General features: G+C 47.1%; 1 protein-coding gene across 3 annotated transcripts in view; it reads right to left on the bottom strand.

Moving 5' to 3' along the window:
• Nucleotides 1-20,000, bottom strand: part of tfdp2 (transcription factor Dp-2) — a 50,092-nt gene that overhangs the window by 15,783 nt on the left and 14,309 nt on the right. For all 3 annotated transcript variants that reach the window (XM_076282919.1, XM_076282921.1, XM_076282920.1), the window contains 2 exons: nucleotides 9,744-9,832; nucleotides 163-290 (listed from right to left, as the gene is read on the bottom strand). In XM_076282919.1, the coding sequence (XP_076139034.1) occupies nucleotides 163-290; nucleotides 9,744-9,832 (217 nt within the window). The remainder of the gene's footprint in view (nucleotides 1-162; nucleotides 291-9,743; nucleotides 9,833-20,000) is intronic.

Genomic DNA, 20,000 nt, shown 5'->3' with positions numbered 1-20,000 from the left:
TGTGTGTGTGTGTGTGTGTGTGTATATATGTGAATGAGTGGAATCAATGACGAGTGTGTGAATGTGTGTGTGTGTGTATGAAGTGTGAATGTGTGTGTGCGTGTCTGAAAGTGAGTGCATGCTTGTGTGTGTGTGTGCATGTGTGTGTGATATGAGACTGACCCAGGGGTCCACTCGTTGGCCTCTGGCACTCGGGCTTGCGTCACCATGGCCGTGGGCGTGTGTGTTTGGAACGGGCTGCCGATGATGATGCTGCCGGAGTGAGAGACTCTCTGTGGCGTGCTGATGATCTGAGAGAGAGAGAGAGAGAGAGAGAGAGAGAGAGGGAGAGCGGGAGAGAAAGAGAGAAAGAGAGGGAGAGAGAGGGGGAGAGAGAGAAAGAGAGAGAGAGAGAGAGAGAGAGAGAGAGGGGGAGAGGGAGAGAGAAAGAAAGAGGAAGAGAGAGAGAGAGAGGTTAACATTATTTTATTAAACAAGTTAGTTGTCCAATTTTGTCACATGATCATAACCAGTGAACAGGATATAACATTAAAGTCCCACTGCCCCGTTCACACACGCGTTCCAACGCCCTGTTAACACACGCAATCCAGCGCCCCGTTAACACACGCAATCCTTACTAACTATCATGAGATGTTGTGATATTGTTTCAAGTCTACATCACCAATCACTAGACGAGTCGGACAGAGAAAGAGTTCGGGAGAGACTTGAATGGTCAGTTCCCTTCACAATAAGGCATTCCCCGCGTGTAAACTTCAGGACAGCCAAAAGAATATGGAATCAATGGCGGAGCAGAGACAAAGCAGCCCATCGATAGGCGGTTAAATGCCACATCAGTGGGCATATATCATCTGTCTGGCTGCCCCTTACTGTACGTACACACCGCCGCCGTACGTACACACCGCCGCTGACTTGATCTAACTGTACGTACAGACCGCCGCCGACTTGAGCTTCCAAAGAAGCTCTGGTCGCCCTGTCAAGGACGCTTGTCAAAAAAGTCCAGGGAAGCTTTGGACGCTTTGGCCACTCTGATGTGGCAGCATTTTACGTTCGATCATGTTCTATCTTAATACTTTATTCTACTCGATTGGTTGCTGGTCGTTGGTCGCTGAACCGCATCATAGCTCATTACCATAAAGTTGACTGACTTTCAACTTTCTGCTTGACGCTCAAGTTGCTCAAGACGCCCAAAACGCGACGCTGACGGATTTGCCGCTTCTGGCAGCTGAGAGAAGCCAGCTTCCATTGGAAATGAATGACTTCCTGAATCTTTGGAAGCTCAAGTCGGCGGCGGTGTGTACTAGGGGTGTAACGGTTCATGTATTCGTATTGAACCGAAACGGTACGGGCTTCACGGTTCGGTGCATGAATTTACACGGAGAATACACGGTATAAAAATACATAAAACTTGTGTGCGGATTAATTAATGTCATGCGCAATTACTGTTAAGTAGCGAGAGTTACGGGAGTTCTTTAGCGACACCTAACGCTAATCTGTAGCCTCGCCTTAGCTCTGAAACTCTGATTGGCGCCTATGTTTTTTTTTGTCAGGTCGTCGGTCGAGTCCGTCAGTCATTAGCAGCACTAAGGTTAGATCCACAAGAGTTAGAGGATCCGCTGGTCTCTTTAAAATCGCAAGTTTGAGAATTTCAGTTACAGTAACGTTAGTACAGGCGAAAGAGTGGTGGATAAGATGAAACTGTGTCGGCGTTGTTCAGCAGTTGTTGGGTAGCACTATGTGAGTGGAAAAAATGCTACACATATTCGAAGCCATCACCCAGATGATGTAGGCTACCAATCACTGAAACGAGGGGGAAAAACAACTTACCCTGTGCTTCAGCAGCCTTTGGATACACATACAAATAGGGCCAAAACCTATGGCTTAAATTAAATGATTTCGTAATGACAGAAAGCTATGTAAATCGCGTGGTAATTACCTTTATGTTGGGGTAACTTGTAACTTCTCACATGAGGAGCTGGTAGTGTTAAGTGCATAGACAGTAAATAAATTGACAATGCTAACCAGGCTAATAAACAAACCATGCTACGGTGAGTTAACGTCAAAGGGCAAAGTCACGTGACTTCTAGTTGTAGTCTGTTTATGAAATGAAAGTAGCAATTTCGTTTTTTAAAAAAAGGCAAAATAGTGTGATATTTTCACAGTTAGTAGGCTAGATTATTACTTTACACACAATAAAAAAAATATTGAGGCAAATTGTAGACCCTTCCATATACAACTAAACACAGATGTTGAAGGTCTTGCTTAAGTGGATTTTTAAAATAATTTTTCTATGTAATTTGCACTTTCAGAAATAAGAGATGATGTAGGCCTATTTTCAGTTTTATAGCTGATTGTCTTATATTGTTTACAAGTTACAGATGGAGTTTGGGTACTTATTGTACTGTTTAGCTTACACACTTCAGGCTGTTGCAGATAGCTCAAGGAAGAGACTGTACAGTATGACACTAGGTGGTACAGCCTGAGACATGTACAAAAAAAAATGCTTTCTGCATTTTTGTTTTGCTTTTCCCTCCATTGTACCGAACTCGTACCGAACCGTGATGTCCGAACCGAGGTATAAACCGAACCGTGACTTCTGTGTACCGTTACACCCCTAGTGTGTACGTACAGTTATTCTTACCACTGAGGAAACAGGGGAAACGGAGAGAGATTAAACAGAGAGATGGATAGAGAGATACATAGAGAGAGAGAGAGATGGATAGACAGTGTGTGTGTGAGGATGAACAGAGAGAGAGATGGATAGAGAGATTAAACAGAGAGAGAGATGGATAGACACAGTGTAATAATGATGGGGCTTGTTAACAGGACGGGGGAAGGTGAATTGTCCAAGGGCAGGTGTCACAGATCAATATTTCAGATCAGGGTTCTATAGGCAAACACACTCACACCCACAAGTAAACTCACACAGAAACACACACACAGCTATGCAAACACTGACATATCTAAACACACATACACGTTTATACACGTATATATATATATATATATATATACACGCGTGTGCTTGAGTCTTTAAATCCTTTTGTGTGTGTGTGTGAGTTTGATTTCACACACACACTACAATGCAAATACACACAAACTGACAGATAGACTGCCATGCACATAGCCACCCTCCCTGAGAGAGCACAAGCGTTTTTGCTTTGATAAGATTTCTTATGCAAATGCTGTGCAGCTGAGATGGCAGGCTGAGACAGGTGTCCAACTGAAGAGATGCATTTGGCTGATTAGCAATGGGGCCCCACAGACAGACCCCCCCCCTCTCTCTCTCTCTACACACACACACACACACACACACACACCCCTTACTCTCTCACGCCACATACACGTACAGATGCCACCCCCCCCCCACCCCCCCCCACACACACACACACATCTACAGATACTTACACACACCCACTTGTACAACAGAACACATTGCTCAAGGCCCACTAGTGTGCCATGCAAAGCACAAGCTCCAACAAGACCAGACAAGGAGGAGGGGGGGGGGGGCTCGACTGCTCCCCGATGACCCAATCAGATCCTCAGATGCTCATCTTCTAGCTGAGCATATGGTCCAAGGCAGTCATTAGCATCCCATGTATTAATTCTTAATTAAATGCATGCTTGTTTCCTTCATTAGTGTATAGGTCTACGTGTATCTACCCTCCTGCTCCCCCTACAGGTCTGGAGGGAGCAGAGGCGACAGATAAAAGATGAACACATCGGATTCTGTACTGTGGATGAATTCAGTGAGAACAGTTCAATTACAAATCTCTGCTGAATGTGCATGTATGTGAGCTTCAGGTTAAAGCTCCCTCTGCAGGTGTGAAGGACAGAGAGAGAGAGGAGAGAGAAGAGAGGTAGAGAGGAGAGAGAGAGAGGGTGAGAAACTCTACACGTGCAAGAGACAGCATAGGCACTATAGAGGTGTGTGTACTAGGGCCATACTTGTTCTCGGAGACAAAATTAATGAACTGAAGAATGCTCCCTTACACACACACTCTACACACTCACTCTACACACACACAGAGATACACACTACACACACAGATATACATACTCTACACACACACACAGATATACATACTCTATACACATACACACAGTGCAGAAACCTGCTGATGAAGGATGAGCGCAGAGTAAGGGAATATCAGACTGCCTCTCCTCACGTCTCCACCTCCTCACATATCTCTCTCTCTCTCTCTCTCTCTCAGGGTCACACTGAGTGTGTCACCAAGGACATCCGCTCCCTTAGTGCTCATCAATCACAGCCAGTCACACCTCCCTCCATCCCTCCCCCACACCGGCTCCTGGCCCTGCCCTCTCCTCCTTCTCTCAATCTCATCCTCCTCTCCTCTCCTCCCAATCTCATCCTCCTCTCCTCCCCTCCTCCTCCTCCTCCTCCTCCTTCTCTCCTATAATAATATATACCAGAGTGTTGATATATGTAAATAATATAACTAGATGTCATAATAATTAAGAAAAAAGAAAATGTATGGACATACATTTACACACATACACAGTATATGTGTCTCTGAGTGGTCCAGCAGGGGTGTGTGTTGGTCAGTGTGTTTGGCAGGGGTGTGTGTTGGGTCATCCATCACTGCAGGTCTGGTGTAGGGGAGAGGGGCGCCACCTAGTGCAGCTGAGGAGTCACACACAGCCGCTATAGAGCTGCAGCCAGTGTGTGTGTGTGTGTGTGTATTTATGTATGTATGTATGTGTGTGTGTGTGTGTGTGTGTGTGTGTGCATGCATGTGTGTAGTGGTGGTGGTGGTGGTGATTTGGGAGGGGGGCTTAACGAGTGTCTGTACCCCCCAGCCCCTCATTAAGGACCATATATAATAGCCATCACAGTGTTCACAGCACGCTCCTCTAACAGAGCTGAATAGATCCCCGCTATCCTCTCCCCACCTCTCTCATCCTCCTCTCTCCTCTCCTCTCCTCTCTCATCCTCCTGTCTCCTCTCCTCTCCCCACCTCTCTCCACCTCTCTCCACCTCTCTTGCCCTCCCTCACCCCTCACCTCTCCTCTCTCTCTCCCTCACCCCTCACCTCTCCTCTCTCTCTCCCTCACCCCTCCTCTCCTGTTCTCTCCCTCTCTCCTCTCCTCTCAGTCCCGTGTATCATGGGGCATCGATGCTGCACTTACGGTACACACAACCACAGTCACACATCTGATTAAGTAAGCTTGTGTGTGTGCCAATGTGTGTGTGTGTGTGTGAGCTTGAGGCTGCATCCACCAGCCTGCTGCATTGGGCACCAGAGGAGTGAGCTTGGTAGGTGAGCGCCCCCTACCGAGAGTAGACAGAACTGCAGGAGTTCCCTTCTGCCAACCCTGAACTAGGGACCTAGAGCAGGGGGTCAGGATTTGAAGGGTTAGCTTCAGCCACTTAGCATGGCATTTGGCCGCCGAAATTTTTGAAAACATGGCGTTACATGGTTGCAACTTCCGGCACCAGTTTTTACATGCTGATTGGTAGATGACGGCTCATGCACGAGTTTAGTGTTGGGCACGAGCGTCCTCGCGCATCCATGTTGGTTTGCATTTCTGGAAGACGACAAATAAAACAACAAGCTACTTGGATTAAGCTACTGATACTTGACTTAATGCCTACATGGTTTAGGCTGTATTACCGGACTTTGTGGTAAATAAAAGAAAAATGTTAATGTTGTCATATTAGGCCAAGTAATTACCTTAAAGTAACTGACTATGACCATACACTTTGGCAGATGCATAGCAATGACCTATATCCAATTATTAGCCTACTCATTGCGTTGTGTATGAAGACTATTTTAAAACGCACAGGCTGTAGTTCTGTAGAACGCAACGTCTGGATCATATAACCTGTCTCGCCAAGTGATTTAAAACGAAACAAATGTCAATGACTTATTTCGTTTGCTTTCTTGCAACATTGACATGATTAGGCTATGCATTTGATTTAAATGTTCAGGCTGCCAGTCGAGGCAAAAGCCAAATGTCCAACAACAGTTGCAGACTCTATGCCTGCTTGAACCACAATACCCGAGGGATGTGCGCTTCTATCGAAGTTTAACTTGCGTTGGCTTCATTTCTTCTGCCTGCAAATGTAGCCTAGGCTTAACAAGCTGCAAATTCACACTGGGTGCAGCAAAAATCCCAGCTATCCACACGTTTCTTACATACCATGTCTACTTAATTAATAGTCATTTTCGTTGGATAGCCTATTGCGTAATAGGCCTACAACCTGTCCAAATATAGTATTTAGGGATCATTATTTGTGAAGCCTAAAGTGACACAATATTGATTCGCATCGTTTATTATCACATATGAACATCACATTAAATAACCTAGGACTTCAGAGACAGGGCAAACTTTACCACCATTCCCAAAATGTTATCCCAACCAATTAAATGAATTTGCGCTTATAACGAGGTGAAGCGCGTTCCCGAACAACTTCTTTTCCTCTGAGGGAATGTCCAATCTTCATCAACGACATACCGTTGTACCTTACGTTGTCTCCGTCTGTAACGTGGAATCTAATAGGCTAATTCTAGCTGGTGCCGGAAACGAACACCCATGAAACGCCATTTTCGTAAAGATGGCTGCGGTCAATTTCATGCTTTTTTAGCTGAAGTAGCTAGCCTAGCATGGGCCATTGAAATGAATGGGGGCGGGACTTAGTCACTCTCTCCAGTTATATATAATACCTTCATGACCTAGAGCCACCCAATGACCAAGAAGCATCAGCTCACAGCACATACGTCATGCAAACCCAGAGATAATAGAACCGTTCTAAAAGAATAAAACATATGATTTGCAAAGTAATAATGAACCCAGATAACGTACAGGAAAAGTGGTGTGGTGCTGTTGGCAGGCTAATGTGGATTGATCGGATCTATCTACACACTCCCTAATCATATTCTGTTTGAGTGGACAGTATGGATCTTAGCATGCAGTGCATATGGGGGGGGGGAGATACAAGATGGCCCAACGGTTAAGTGGAGATCGGAAACACAGATAGATTTGATTTGGGTTTCAACATTGATCTCTCTCTCTCTCTCTGTGTGTGTGTGTGTGTGTGTGTGTGTGTGTGCGCGTGTTCCTAAGATTTGAACTGATAAGAAGACACTATGTGCAGTGTGATAGAGCTGGCGGGCACGGGCTGGCTTGGTGGGGTAAAGGTGGAACACACACGTGCATTCTTTCTCTCAGGCTCCTAAACTGAACCCTCATGCCACAGAAACGGAACTGACCAAAACGTCAACCAGGCCGGCACAAAGGCTGCCGTTAACCAGGCAGCTCTTAACCAGGCCGGCACAAAGGCTGCCGTTAACCAGGCAGCTCTTAACCAGGCCGGCACAAAGGCTGCCGTTAACCAAGCAGCTCTCAGCTCTGTCCAATGGTGAGTGTTGTCCCAGCTATGATTTCTGCACTCATGTCATCCTCCTTGTGTGACAGACAGTGAAGCTCACCAATCAGAAGTGCTGTTCTTCTCATGCACTAGGCATGCCCGCCAATCAGAAGTGCTGTTCTTCTCATGCACTAGGCATGCCCACCAATCAGAAGTGCTGTTCTTCTAATGCACTAGGCATGCCCACCAATCAGGAGTGGCCCAACTTCAAACCAAATTTGGTATATTGAACTGAAGGTTGACTTTCAAAAACTATATCGCAAATGAAATCACAATATCTGTCAGAAAAATGACAATTGGATATAGTGCCCAAATCGTGCAGCCCTGGCACCAACTGCTCATCCAGTGGGCCAGTTACAACACGACCAGACGCACACAGTCAGCACTCTCACTCCACACCTGGGGACTGGTCTTCTGTTTTATTCCCCTCCCTCAGTCCCCCACCCCCCTCACACACACACACACACACTACACACTATACACTACACACCCTTTGTTGCATCCTGCATCCCTGTGACAACTGATAAGCACATAGTTTTGCTTTTGCTTTGTGTGTGATAAAAACAGGTTAATATTTCACTACTGCGTGGGCCTGTTACTGCAGCCCTGACCTGAATGATCCAGCCGTGACGACAGCTCATCAAAACAACCCCCCCGCCCCCAGCGGAATGCATCCTCCAGGCTTAATCACAACCCCCCCCCCCGCCCCCAGCGGAATGCATCCTCCACGCTTAATCACAACCCAACCCCCCCCCCCCGCCTCCAGCGGAATGCATCATCCAGGCTTCATTAGAACAGACTTTGGATCGGACTCCCCACTGGCCTGTGCGTATGGGGTTGAGACGAGGCTGATCCTGGGGACGTGATTGGTGCTAATCCTGGGGACGTGATTGGTGCGTATGGGGTTGAGACGAGGCTGATCCTGGGGACGTGATTGGTGCTAATCCTGGGGACGTGATTGGTGCGTATGGGGCTGAGACGAGGCTGATCCTGGGGACGTGATTGGTGCGTATGGGGTTGAGACGAGGCTGATCCTGGGGACGTGATTGGTGCGTATGGGGTTGAGACGAGGCTGATCCTGGGTACGTGATTGGTGCTAATCCTGGGGACGTGATTGGTGCTTTTGGTGCCCAGGAGTCTTAAGGAGCGCAGCTTCTGGCTCAGCTGCGTGAACTTACAATCGTTTCCAGAACTTTCCAAAACTAGGATAAAAAGAAGCTTTCCTTTGTGCAGATCAAACGGCAGGAAACATTTAGCCGGGGATCACATTAGCCAGCGGCAAGCGGTTTCCTATTGTTCGGCAGCGGAACAGTGGCAATGCTAGCGTTGAACAAGCTGAGCGCTGAACTTGGTTCAACTTTCAAAGCGCAACACGAGGATATTCAATTGTCAGTTCAGGCAAACCGCTTGTGTTACTTAGGAACGAGATAACTTATTATGGTCTGAGTGTTGAGTTACGCTTGCCTCTGGCCAATGTGATCCCCACCATATGCTTTGTGTTTATAAAGGGTAAAAGCATACAGTTCTTAGCTTTAGAAACAGATATATCATATGGTAACATTTCAAGATTCATTAATTTTTTAAATATGCCCTGTATGGCTCCAATTTGACAGGAGAATTACGTATTATTCCCTATCAATCACTTGACAAGCATGTCACAGCAGCAAGCATGTCACAGCACCAAACGTGTCACAGCAAAAAGCATGTCACAGCACCAAGCATGTCACAGCATCAAGCTTGTCACAGCACCAAACTTGTCACAGCACCAAACGTGTCACAGCACAAAGCATGTCACAGCACCAAGCATGTCACAGCATCAAGCATGTCACAGCATCAAGCATGTCACAGCATCAAGCTTGTCACAGCATCAAGCTGTCCCGGTCCCCTGGACTACCGCTAACTGGGATCCTTTCATTAAGTTTTAAACATTCTCCACAACCAATCTGGATTTCATTTCATTTTTACGTTAACTAGGCTATTTAAATGCTGTGTAAGGGCAATTCCATGGAAAATTACGTTTTTTGTAACATCAATAACGCCAATAAAATATGATAGTATGATGTAAATGATTACATGAAATTTGAGCATTTGCTATTTTTGGCTGAAGAATGTACATGAGAAAAAATGCACAAAAAATTAATGTTATCATTCACATCATACAAATGCCAAGGCATTTCACTGGCGTTATGGATGTGACAAAAAGTCCATATTCCGTGGAATTGCCCGTAATGTTTTTGTGTGTTCATTGAAACCAGAAAGGATGAAGCAAAGAGGGAAAGAAGCAGGAATAAATGACAGAACGCACAAATGAAGGAAAGAGGGAAAGAAAGAGCAAATGAAAAGGCCCACTCACCATTGGGGTACCCACGTTGGAGTTCACCGCTCCCAAAGTAATCTTGGTGGCAGGACTGTAGCCGGGTGACGTTACCAGGGAAATGTTGCCTGAAAACACACACACACACACACACACAAACTTAGTCAAGAGTGGAAACAGTCCCCCCAAGTTCAGTGCCAAACTCTGAGCCTCCATTTTATGATTGTAGCCGGGAGTAGCAGGGAGGTCCCAGTACAGGAAGAGGCCCAGCACACCAACACATCTCTCAGAGGCCCAGCACACCAACACATCTCTCAGAGTCCCAGCACACCAACACATCTCTCAGAGTCCCAGCACACCAACACATCTCTCTTCATCTGACCGTCACAACATCTCCATGTGAGGCCTCCCTGGACAAAGACATCTGTGGCTAAATATGGACTTCATCAAGAGTAATGTACAGTAACACTGGTCCATGCTGTTACAAGATGTGGCCTATGTAGAATTAGGACCACTTGTCACATATATGTACTTCCACATACACATGAGAAGTATACGGCACGTTTGTTACCCTTCAGCAGGAGAGTTTGGCACATTCTGGTGAAAGAACGCCGTCATGAACGATGTAAGATTCTAAACCTCCATGTTCCATTTGCCTGGATGAAGCTGTAGACACAAACACAGCATACAGCGTGCACTCCGTTTCTGTTCATTTTATGATGCACTAGATAACATGTGATAGAACTCGTGATAAAGGCCTGGTACGAGAACCTGAAGATGTGATAGAACTCGTGATAAAGGCCTGGTACGAGAACCTGAAGATGTGATAGAACTCGTGATAAAGGCCTGGTACGAGAACCTGAAGATGTGATAGAACTCGTGATAAAGGCCTGGTACGAGAACCTGAAGATGTGATAGAACTCGTGATAAAGGCCTGGTACGAGAACCTGAAGAAGTGATCGAACATCAACACAGATCGACTGCTGCTGTGAGATCGTACAGGGTTGATGAATGCAATGCCTCATTACAGACTACCGGTATGCCTACATTCTGTGCCATCACATCAGGCAGAGTTCTAATCAGTTCCTGAAAGCACAGAACAACACTTAATTGGAGCCATCCATCACCCTCCTTGGACCAGATCTGCCAAAAACACACAGAAAACACAAAAAAAAAAAAAACAACGGCTGAAACTGAATCCACTTTCTTTATCTACACGCAATCGCCGACGGTGGCAGTCAAATGATCCAGTGTGGCAGCGGAGGGCGTTAGAGAGAGGCTGTTCCAGCGTAGCGTAGGCAAATCCAGCATCATTTGCCCACATGTGCTACGGGTTCAGCATAGGCAAATCCAGCATCATTTGCCCACATGTGCTACGGGTTCAGCGTAGGCAAATCCAGCATCATTTGCCCACATGTGCTACGGCTTGAGTTGCGCAAGATACACAATGCCGCTCTGATTGGGGGGGATGCTGTGGCTTCCACAATGAAGGCCTGTGGTGGCTGAGGTGGGGGGTGGGGGTTAGAGGTGGAGGGACACCCAGAGTTCATTTCCTCAAGGGGGGGGGGGGGGGTTATGAGTGTGGGTATGCAAAACACTCAGGATTCAAGTAAGGGGGTTGAGGGGTGTATGCAAATTTGCTTCTGACAGAGCAGGACAAGCGTACACACGCGCGCACACACACACACACACACAGAAGGAGAACACTCAGCCCACTGTCCCAGACAGGCAGCAACAGAGACAACTGCGCAACACACACACACACACACACACACACACACACACACACACACACACACACATAGACAGATCTGGACATTAATTCACTTGGGTTTGGACTGTAATGTCACACAGATGCACACAGAAACACACACACACGCACACATTAATTCACTTGGGTTTGGACAGTACGGTCACACAGACAGACACAGACACACACTAATTCACTTGCGTGGGTTTAGACTTCCACACACACACACACACAAACAGACAGACAGTCACACATTGACACAGATACAAGCTCTTTCAGCCATCAGAGCAGGCCCGGCCAGCAATTTTATCCTGGATCCCACACACACATTCATTCAGCCACAAACACAACAGTCACTATAACTCATCCATTGTCTACGGCTGGGGGCAACTGCGTAATTTGAGCCCCTCAATGGCATCAGGTCAGTCTGGACTGAACCCCCCCCCCCTCCTCTCCAACACTGGGGCACTGGGTGTAGGAGCAGGCTAGCTCAAGGTCAGAGATCCAGCATCTCATCACATCACACGTGTGAGTCAGGGTTGGGGTGCGTCACACGCACGCACGCACGCACGCACGCACGCACGCACGCACGCACGCACGCACGCACGCACGCACGCACGCACGCACGCACGCACGCACACACACACACACACACACACACACACAGACATACACACGCAGACACACATACACACACACGCAGACACACAAGCAGACACACACAGAGGCATCAGATGATTGATTGATTGATTGATTGATTGATTGATTGATTGAGTCTTTCTCCAGCTTCATCCATGAGGAGATGCTCTTCTCATCGCTCCTCCCCACGTAGCCGCATGCCTGATTTTCCACAGTTTATTAACTGCTGACATCAGACGATAGATTAGTTGTGTCTATGCAGTGCCACACAACCAGCTTGTAAGACTCCCTGATCGGGACGAATAGCTGCAGAGGCACACCCAATCTCGTCTAATCAACCACTTAGACAGCTGATGATTGATTAGTTATGTCTGTATCAGCATTGCCCACAAAGAGCTGAGGAGGCTGAGGACGTTCCTCTCTTCACAGCACTAAATTGGATTTCACACAACGAATAACTTGAGGTTTCAGATGATTGATTGGTTGTGTCTGCTGTGCTCCTAACTGGCTGGATGACCACAGACCTGCAGGCACAGTGGCCTTTGGCATGAAGGACTGTCCAAGCTGGGTGCTACCACTGATCATTACCTAGAGTAGTCTATGCTATTGTGAACGGCACATAGAGAATGCTGACCAAATAAATAACCTTGCTGTATAAACTTGTCGTCTTAAAACTTGAAATTATTTCAGCAATGGTAGGTGATGCAACTTCCTGTCTGGATGTGCTTTAAGGAGCGGTCCAAGTAGTAGTTTAAGCCGAGTAGTGCCACTACCAATACGGCATCAGCTCAGTGAAAGAAGAATGAGATTCGCCTGGTTTAGCTCCTAATGACCAGTGGCTTGGCTTAGCTCCTGATGACCAGTGCCTTGGCTTAGCTCCTGATGACCAGTGTGAGAAAACTCGCTGATTTAACAGGAAGAACCCTTGAGTAGCAGCAGCAGCACGTGACTCAGAATTGGGACAGACAGAGGAAGTGTTGGGCAAGACCACACCACACATCCCCACCTCAATATCATCTGACTGTGGGACGACCGGCTCAGATACAGACCTCGACCTCGATTTACCAAAACAACCACGGAAACCGAGAGAGAGGGAGAGAGAGAGAGAGAGATAGAGAGAGATAGAGGGAGAGAGGGAGAGGAAGGGAGAGAGAGAGAGAGAGAGAGAGAGAGAGAGAGAGAGAGAGAGAGAGAGAGAGAGAAAGAATAAAGTTCAAGTTGTGAGCAGTAGGAATACTGTATGCTAGGAACACTAGGAGCAGTAGGAGCAGTAGGAATACTGTATGCTAGGATGCTAGGAGCAGTAGGAGCAGTAGGAATACTGTATGCTAGGATGCTAGGAACACTAGGAGCAGTAGGAATACTGAGTGCTAGGAACACTAGGAGCAGTAGGAGCAGTAGGAATACTGTATGCTAGGATGCTAGGAACACTAGGAGCAGTAGGAATACTGTGTGCTAGGATGCTAGGAACACTAGGAGCAGTAGGAATACTGTGTGCTAGGAACACTAGGAGCAGTAGGAGCAGTAGGAATACTGTATGCTAGGATGCTAGGAGCAGTAGGAGCAGTAGGAATACTGTATGCTAGGATGCTAGGAACACTAGGAGCAGTAGGAATACTGAGTGCTAGGAACACTAGGAACACTAGGAGCAGTAGGAATACTGAGTGCTAGGAACACTAGGAGCAGTAGGAGCAGTAGGAATACTGTATGCTAGGATGCTAGGAACACTAGGAGCAGTAGGAATACTGTGTGCTAGGAACACTAGGAGCAGTAGGAGCAGTAGGAATACTGTATGCTAGGATGCTAGGAACACTAGGAGCAGTAGGAATACTGGATGCTAGGAACACTAGGAGCAGTATGAATACTGGATGCTAGGATGCTAGGAACACTAGGAGAAACAGGAACACTGTATGGTAGGGCAGCCTCTCTCAAACTTCTTTGACCTGAGGCCCGGTCATGGCAGACTTTGGGGTCATAGGACCCGCCTACACGCCTACTGGGTTCATTGAATTCAACATAGAATTTTAGAACCTTCAATGGTAAACGGCGGAGCAGATAAGCGTAAATCTCTGGAGATCTTTAATAGGAAGACTAATAAGGCTACAATATCTTTTGGCCACGTTATATTCAAATTTGACTATACTCAGAGGCCTACTCAATGCTAGACAGTGTATTATACAGTCTCTGCTCTGTTTATATGGAAATTGCAAGAATCCACGTAGTTCTATTAAATGCCGTTAAATAAATAAACAGCCTTCCGACAGGTTGAAGCAGAGCTTTGCTACCAACGTTATCGGGTAGTTTCGGTTTCTGTCGCGGCCCATAGTTTGAGAAACGCTGTGCTAGGGCACCAGGAACACTAGGAATACTACCCAAAGGTGCATCAGGCTTAAATGAGGCAGGACAGATATGAATTGGCCCCACACTGGCGCCAGATCCAACCTCCACCTGACCAGGCTGTTTGCTTGGGACCCATCGGAGCACAGGGAATCCCAGCTCTACTCCCGAGTCCCATCGGAGCACCGGGAATCCCAACTCTACTCCAGAGTCCCATCGGAGCACAGGGAGTCCCAGCTCTACTCCAGAGTCCCATCGGAGCACCGGGAGTCCCAGCTCTACTCCCGAGTCCCTCGAGGTGCACCAGGCTAAAGCAAGGCAGGGAAATATGGTGGGATGTTAACTGGGACTGCGCTGGAGTTTGGGCTCATGAGTGGGGAGGGGGGCTGGACTGGATTCTGGTGTGTGTGTGTGTGTGGGGGGGGGGGGGGGCATGTTAAAGGGGTTTCCACGTCTCTTTAGCAGGGGCTGGGAGGGCCGGAGGAAAGGAGGAGGGGAACAGTGGCTGTAGAAAAGGAGGAAGTGGGCGGGCACTGGGAATACTGGGCTCCAGCTATAAACAATGCAGTCCATACTGGAGCAGCAGACATGGCCCTGATCTGGCCCTGATGCGGCTCTGATCTGGCCCTGATATGGCCCTGATATGGCCCTGATATGGCCCTGATGTGGCTCTGATCTGGCCCTGATCTGGCCCTGATGTGGCTCTGATGTGGCCCTGATGTGGCTCTGATGTGGCCCTGATGTGGCTCTGATGTGGCCCTGATGTGGCCCTGATATGGCCCTGATGTGGCTCTGATGTGGCCCTGATGTGGCTCTGATGTGGCCCTGATATGGCTCTGATGTGGCCCTGATGTGGCTCTGATGTGGCCCTGATGCGGCCCTGATCTGGCCCTGATCTGGCCCTGATGTGGCTGGGTTTACACCCCCTGTCTGTAGCTCGCTCCGAGGGGTATGCTGGACAGCTTTTGATGTTTATCCAGGAAATTGCGCAGTTGGTGAAGCTTGGTTCAACACACACACACACACAGAAAAGTCATTCAGGCTCGTGCAACAACAATCAAAGTGCAACCACATGCGTGCAGAACTTCTGCTGCCTCCACACACACACACACACACACACACACACACAGAACCTCTGCTGCCTCTAGAAATTGACAGACTGAACAATGAATCTGAAACTGAGACCTGCTACAATTCCTTTTAAGCAGTGAAAGCAACATGTTTTTGAAGAAATGTGTGTATCTGCAACTATATCAAAACAAATCTAATCCAAATGTATTCTCTTCTCCTGGCATGATGTCTCTATCGTGTACATTTCTATACCCTAACAGATGCTCCACAAAAAGAAGACGGTGGTTCATGGTGATATTGGATTTATGTTGGATGTAATGTGGTGTGATGTAAGTGTGTTGTATGTGTAATGGGTTGTGATGTGTGTGTTGTGTTTGTAATGGGTTGTGATGTGTGTGTTGTGTGTGTTGTGTTTGTGAGGAGTTGTGATGTGTGTGTTGTGTGTGTTGTGTTTGTAATGGGTTGTGATATGTGAGTTGTAGATGTAATGGGTTGTGATGTGTGTGTAATGGGTTATGTGTGTGTTGTGTGTGTAATGGGTTGTGGTGTGTGTGTGTTGTGTGTAATGGGTTGTGGTGTGTGTGTTGTGTGTGATGTATGTGTAATGGGTTGTGATGTGTGTGTTGTGTATAATGGGTTGTGGTGTGTGTGTTGTATGTGTAATGGGTTGTGATGTGTGTGTAATGGGTTATGGTGTGTGTGTTGTGTGTGTAATGGGTTGTGGTGTGTGTGTTGTGTGTGTGTAGTGGGTTGTGGTGTGTGTGTTGTGTGTGTGTAATGGGTTGTGGTGTGTGTGTTGTGTGTGTGTGTGTAGTGGGTTGTGGTGTGTGTGTTGTGTGTGTAATGGGTTGTGTGTGTGTGTGTAATGGGTTGTGGTGTGTGTGGTGTGTGTGTGTGTGTGTGTGTGTGTGTAATGGGTTGTGGTGTGTGTGGTGTGTGTGGTGTGTGTGTGTGTGTAATGGGTTGTGGTGTGTGTGTTGCGTGTGTAATGGGTTGTGGTGTGTGTGTTGCGTGTTTAATGGGTTGTGGTGTGTGTGTTGTGTGTGTAATGGGTTGTGGTGTGTGTGTTGTGTGTGTAATCGGTTGTGGTCTGTGTGTTGCGTGTGTGTTGTATGTAGTGGGTTGTGGTGTGTGTGTTGTGTGTGTAATGGGTTGTGTGTGTGTGTGTGTGTGTGTGTGTGTGTGTGTGTGTGTGCTGTGTGTGTAATGGGTTGTGGTGTGTGTTGTGTGTGTAATGGGTTGTGTGAGGTTCCTCAATGTGAAATATGAGGCTTGTCTCCATCAGAGCAAGCTGTCCAAACAGCACTATTAATAGTATGTATGCGTGTGTGTGTGTGTGTGTGTGTGTGTGTAGCCTTTGTGTCCTGCTCCAGCCTCCTGTTAGATGCCCTGCCAGGTGGAGGCGTGCAGGTCCATAAAGGACAAGAGCAGGGAGGGGGGTGTGTGTGTGTGTGTGTGTGTGTTTGTGTGTGTGTGTGTGTATGCTATGCTTGTATGGATGGATGAGTGAGTGAGTGTGTGTCTATGCGTGCGTGTGTGTGTGTGGTTAAATGGATGTGTGTGTGTATGGTTAAATGGATGTGTGTGTGTGTGTGTGTGTGTGTGTGTGTGTGTGTGTGTGTGTGTGTGTATGGTTAAATGGATGTGTGAGTGTATGGTTAAATGGATGTGTATGTGTGTGTGTGTGTGTGTGTGTGTGTGTGTGTGTATGGTTAAATGGATGTGTGAGTGTATGGTTAAATGGATGTGTATGTGTGTGTGTGTGTGTGTGTGTGTGTGTGTGGTGCTCCAGCAGGGCTGTGCTCAGAGCAGAGGCCCCTCAGCAGAGGAATGCAGCGCCGCCAGCCCCTTCACAGCACAACAATGAGCCCTGCTTCATTAGAATACAGCTGAGCTGCTGCACTCACACACACACACACACACACACAGACGCGCACACACACACGCACACACACATACACACACACACATACACACACACACACACACACAGACGCACACACACACACGCACACACACACACGCATACACACACACACACACATACACACACACACACACACACACAGACGCACACACAGACGCACACACACACGTATACATAAGCACGCACACTCACAGACGCACACACAGACGCACGCACAGACGCACTCGGGGAGATACAGGCACATATGCGCTCATATACACACACACTCAAACATGGCACAAACACACACTCTTAAACACATAGGGACACACAGTCAAGCACATATATGTGCCAGATGCATGCACACCCACTCACAACAACCAGTCCACACAATACACTCACACCCACTCACAACAACCAGTGCACACAATACACACACACACAGAATGGAGGCACACACATGGCTATAAATCACCAATGTGAAGTTCCATTTCTGTAATGTAAAGAAAGGGGTATGATAAATAATGATTTTGCCCATACACCGCCCCCCCCCCGACACACACACAAGCACACATGCACGCACACACACACACACACACACACACACACACACACACACACACAGGCTCTCACCATCCAGACCATAAATCAGCTTAATTATATAGATAAACACATAGCTACTAAACTGGCCTGTTGACGTAATTCTTCTTGTAGAGTGGCTGTTTATCAAGATAGGGACATCCTACTCACTGCCCTTCAGAAGATAACCGCATGGAAGCTACATCGAACAGGGAACATCAGGAGTCACACACACACACAGCTTAAAATCACACACACACAGATGTATATGAAGTCTCTAAAAACACCATTCACAAAACATTCATTCACACACACACACACACACAGGCAGGGCTTGGGAGAGGAATGTGTGTGTGTGCCAGTGTGCTTTGAGAGGCCTGATTGAGCAGGTCACAAATGGGCAGCCGCAGTAATCACTGGCCCAGGCGTCTAAACATCACCAACACACACACACACACACACACACACACACACACACACACACACACACTCAGACACCAGGAAAAGGCCAAACCTGGGGATCACGCATTAACTCAACACTCCTGCACTGAACAACTATGCATGTACCCCTCACCACTCTCCAACAAAACACTCACACAAGCTCGCTCTCTCTTGATCTGTCTCACTCGGTCTTTATCTCACACACACACACACACACACACACACACACACACACACACTTGCGCCCTGTGAGGTGGTGAGAGTGAGGCAGTGGGCAGACAGTGACGAGAAAGACAAACACTGTTGCTTTTTATGAGAACTCTGCGACTGATGCCTCTGCACCCAGCTTCTGTCAAACCACATGGGCACGACTGCAGCACACACACACACACACACACACACACAAACACACACACACTAACTAACCACAGAACAAGCATGACTGCAGTGATAAACACACACACAGCAGAGCCAAACTCCCTGGCAACACCCTTGTTGCCACTTCAAACAACAAGTTACACAATGCTTTGTCACCACCATATAGTGGCGAAGTCCCGCCCCTTTTACTTCCGGTCCATGGGACCTATCTTTCAAAAAATTATGAACGGGAGTTAATGGAGAGATAACAATTATTTTTTGGTCCAGTTTGAATTGTGCCACAAATTTTACATATGATGTGTGTGAATTTAAAAGAAAATTTTTCACGTCAAGAAAGTAATGTTTTTCGATAGACTTCAAAAGTTATGTTGGTTTTGTGCGAATCCACTCGGTGGACTACATCTCTCGTCTCGAACGATGTACGTCACCAACGTAATGAAACGATAAGAGCTGTTATGCTAGTTAACGGTTGCATCTTGCTGCCTGCTATGTCACTTAACAGTATGTAATGTACAGTCTATGGACGAATACAACTTACCTGATGTGTTTAATCCTCTGACTCATGGTATTTTCTTCGGCAAGGAAAGCCCAATTAAGACCTGTTGCTGGTATGCTTGTACAATCTAGTGTGGCTGTGAATGAGCTAACGTCAATAGCGCGACTGATGGGTTTGTAGTCGTTGGAATTACGATCTTTCACAATGTTGTAATTCAATAGTTACGAAACAAACTGCAAATGTCTTTACATGAAAAAATTGTCTTTAAAATTGACAAACATCATATGGGTAATTCAAGGCACAAGTCAACCGGGACCAGAAAAGAATTTATTTTTCGCCATAGACTACCGTTCAAATTTTTTTGAAAGATAGGTCCCATGGAGGCAAACGGAAGGGGCGGGACTTGGCCACTCTATCTGCCTCACCACACCGCTTAAAGAGCCAGGAACAAGCAACATGGGCGCCCATGTCCAAATGAATCACCAGCAAAGCAAAGGCTACAAGTACACAAGGCTACAAGTACACAAGTACACAAGGCTACGAGTACACAAGGCTACAAGTACACAATAACACAAGGCTACAAGTACACAAGGCTACGAGTACACAAGGCTACAAGTACACAAGAACACAAGGCTACAAGTACACAAGGCTACAAGTACACAAGGCTATAAGTACAGAAGGCTACAAGTCCACAAGTGG

Source organism: Alosa pseudoharengus, unplaced genomic scaffold (genome assembly GCF_046254945.1).
Source record: "Alosa pseudoharengus isolate Yale_2024_CS ecotype anadromous, Long Island Sound unplaced genomic scaffold, YU_APseudo_1.1 YU_APseudo_1.1_scf_13, whole genome shotgun sequence".
Lineage (NCBI taxonomy): Eukaryota > Metazoa > Chordata > Actinopteri > Clupeiformes > Clupeidae > Alosa > Alosa pseudoharengus.
The sequence above is the reverse complement of the archived record's forward strand: the minus strand, read 5'-3'. Positions and strand labels throughout refer to the sequence as shown.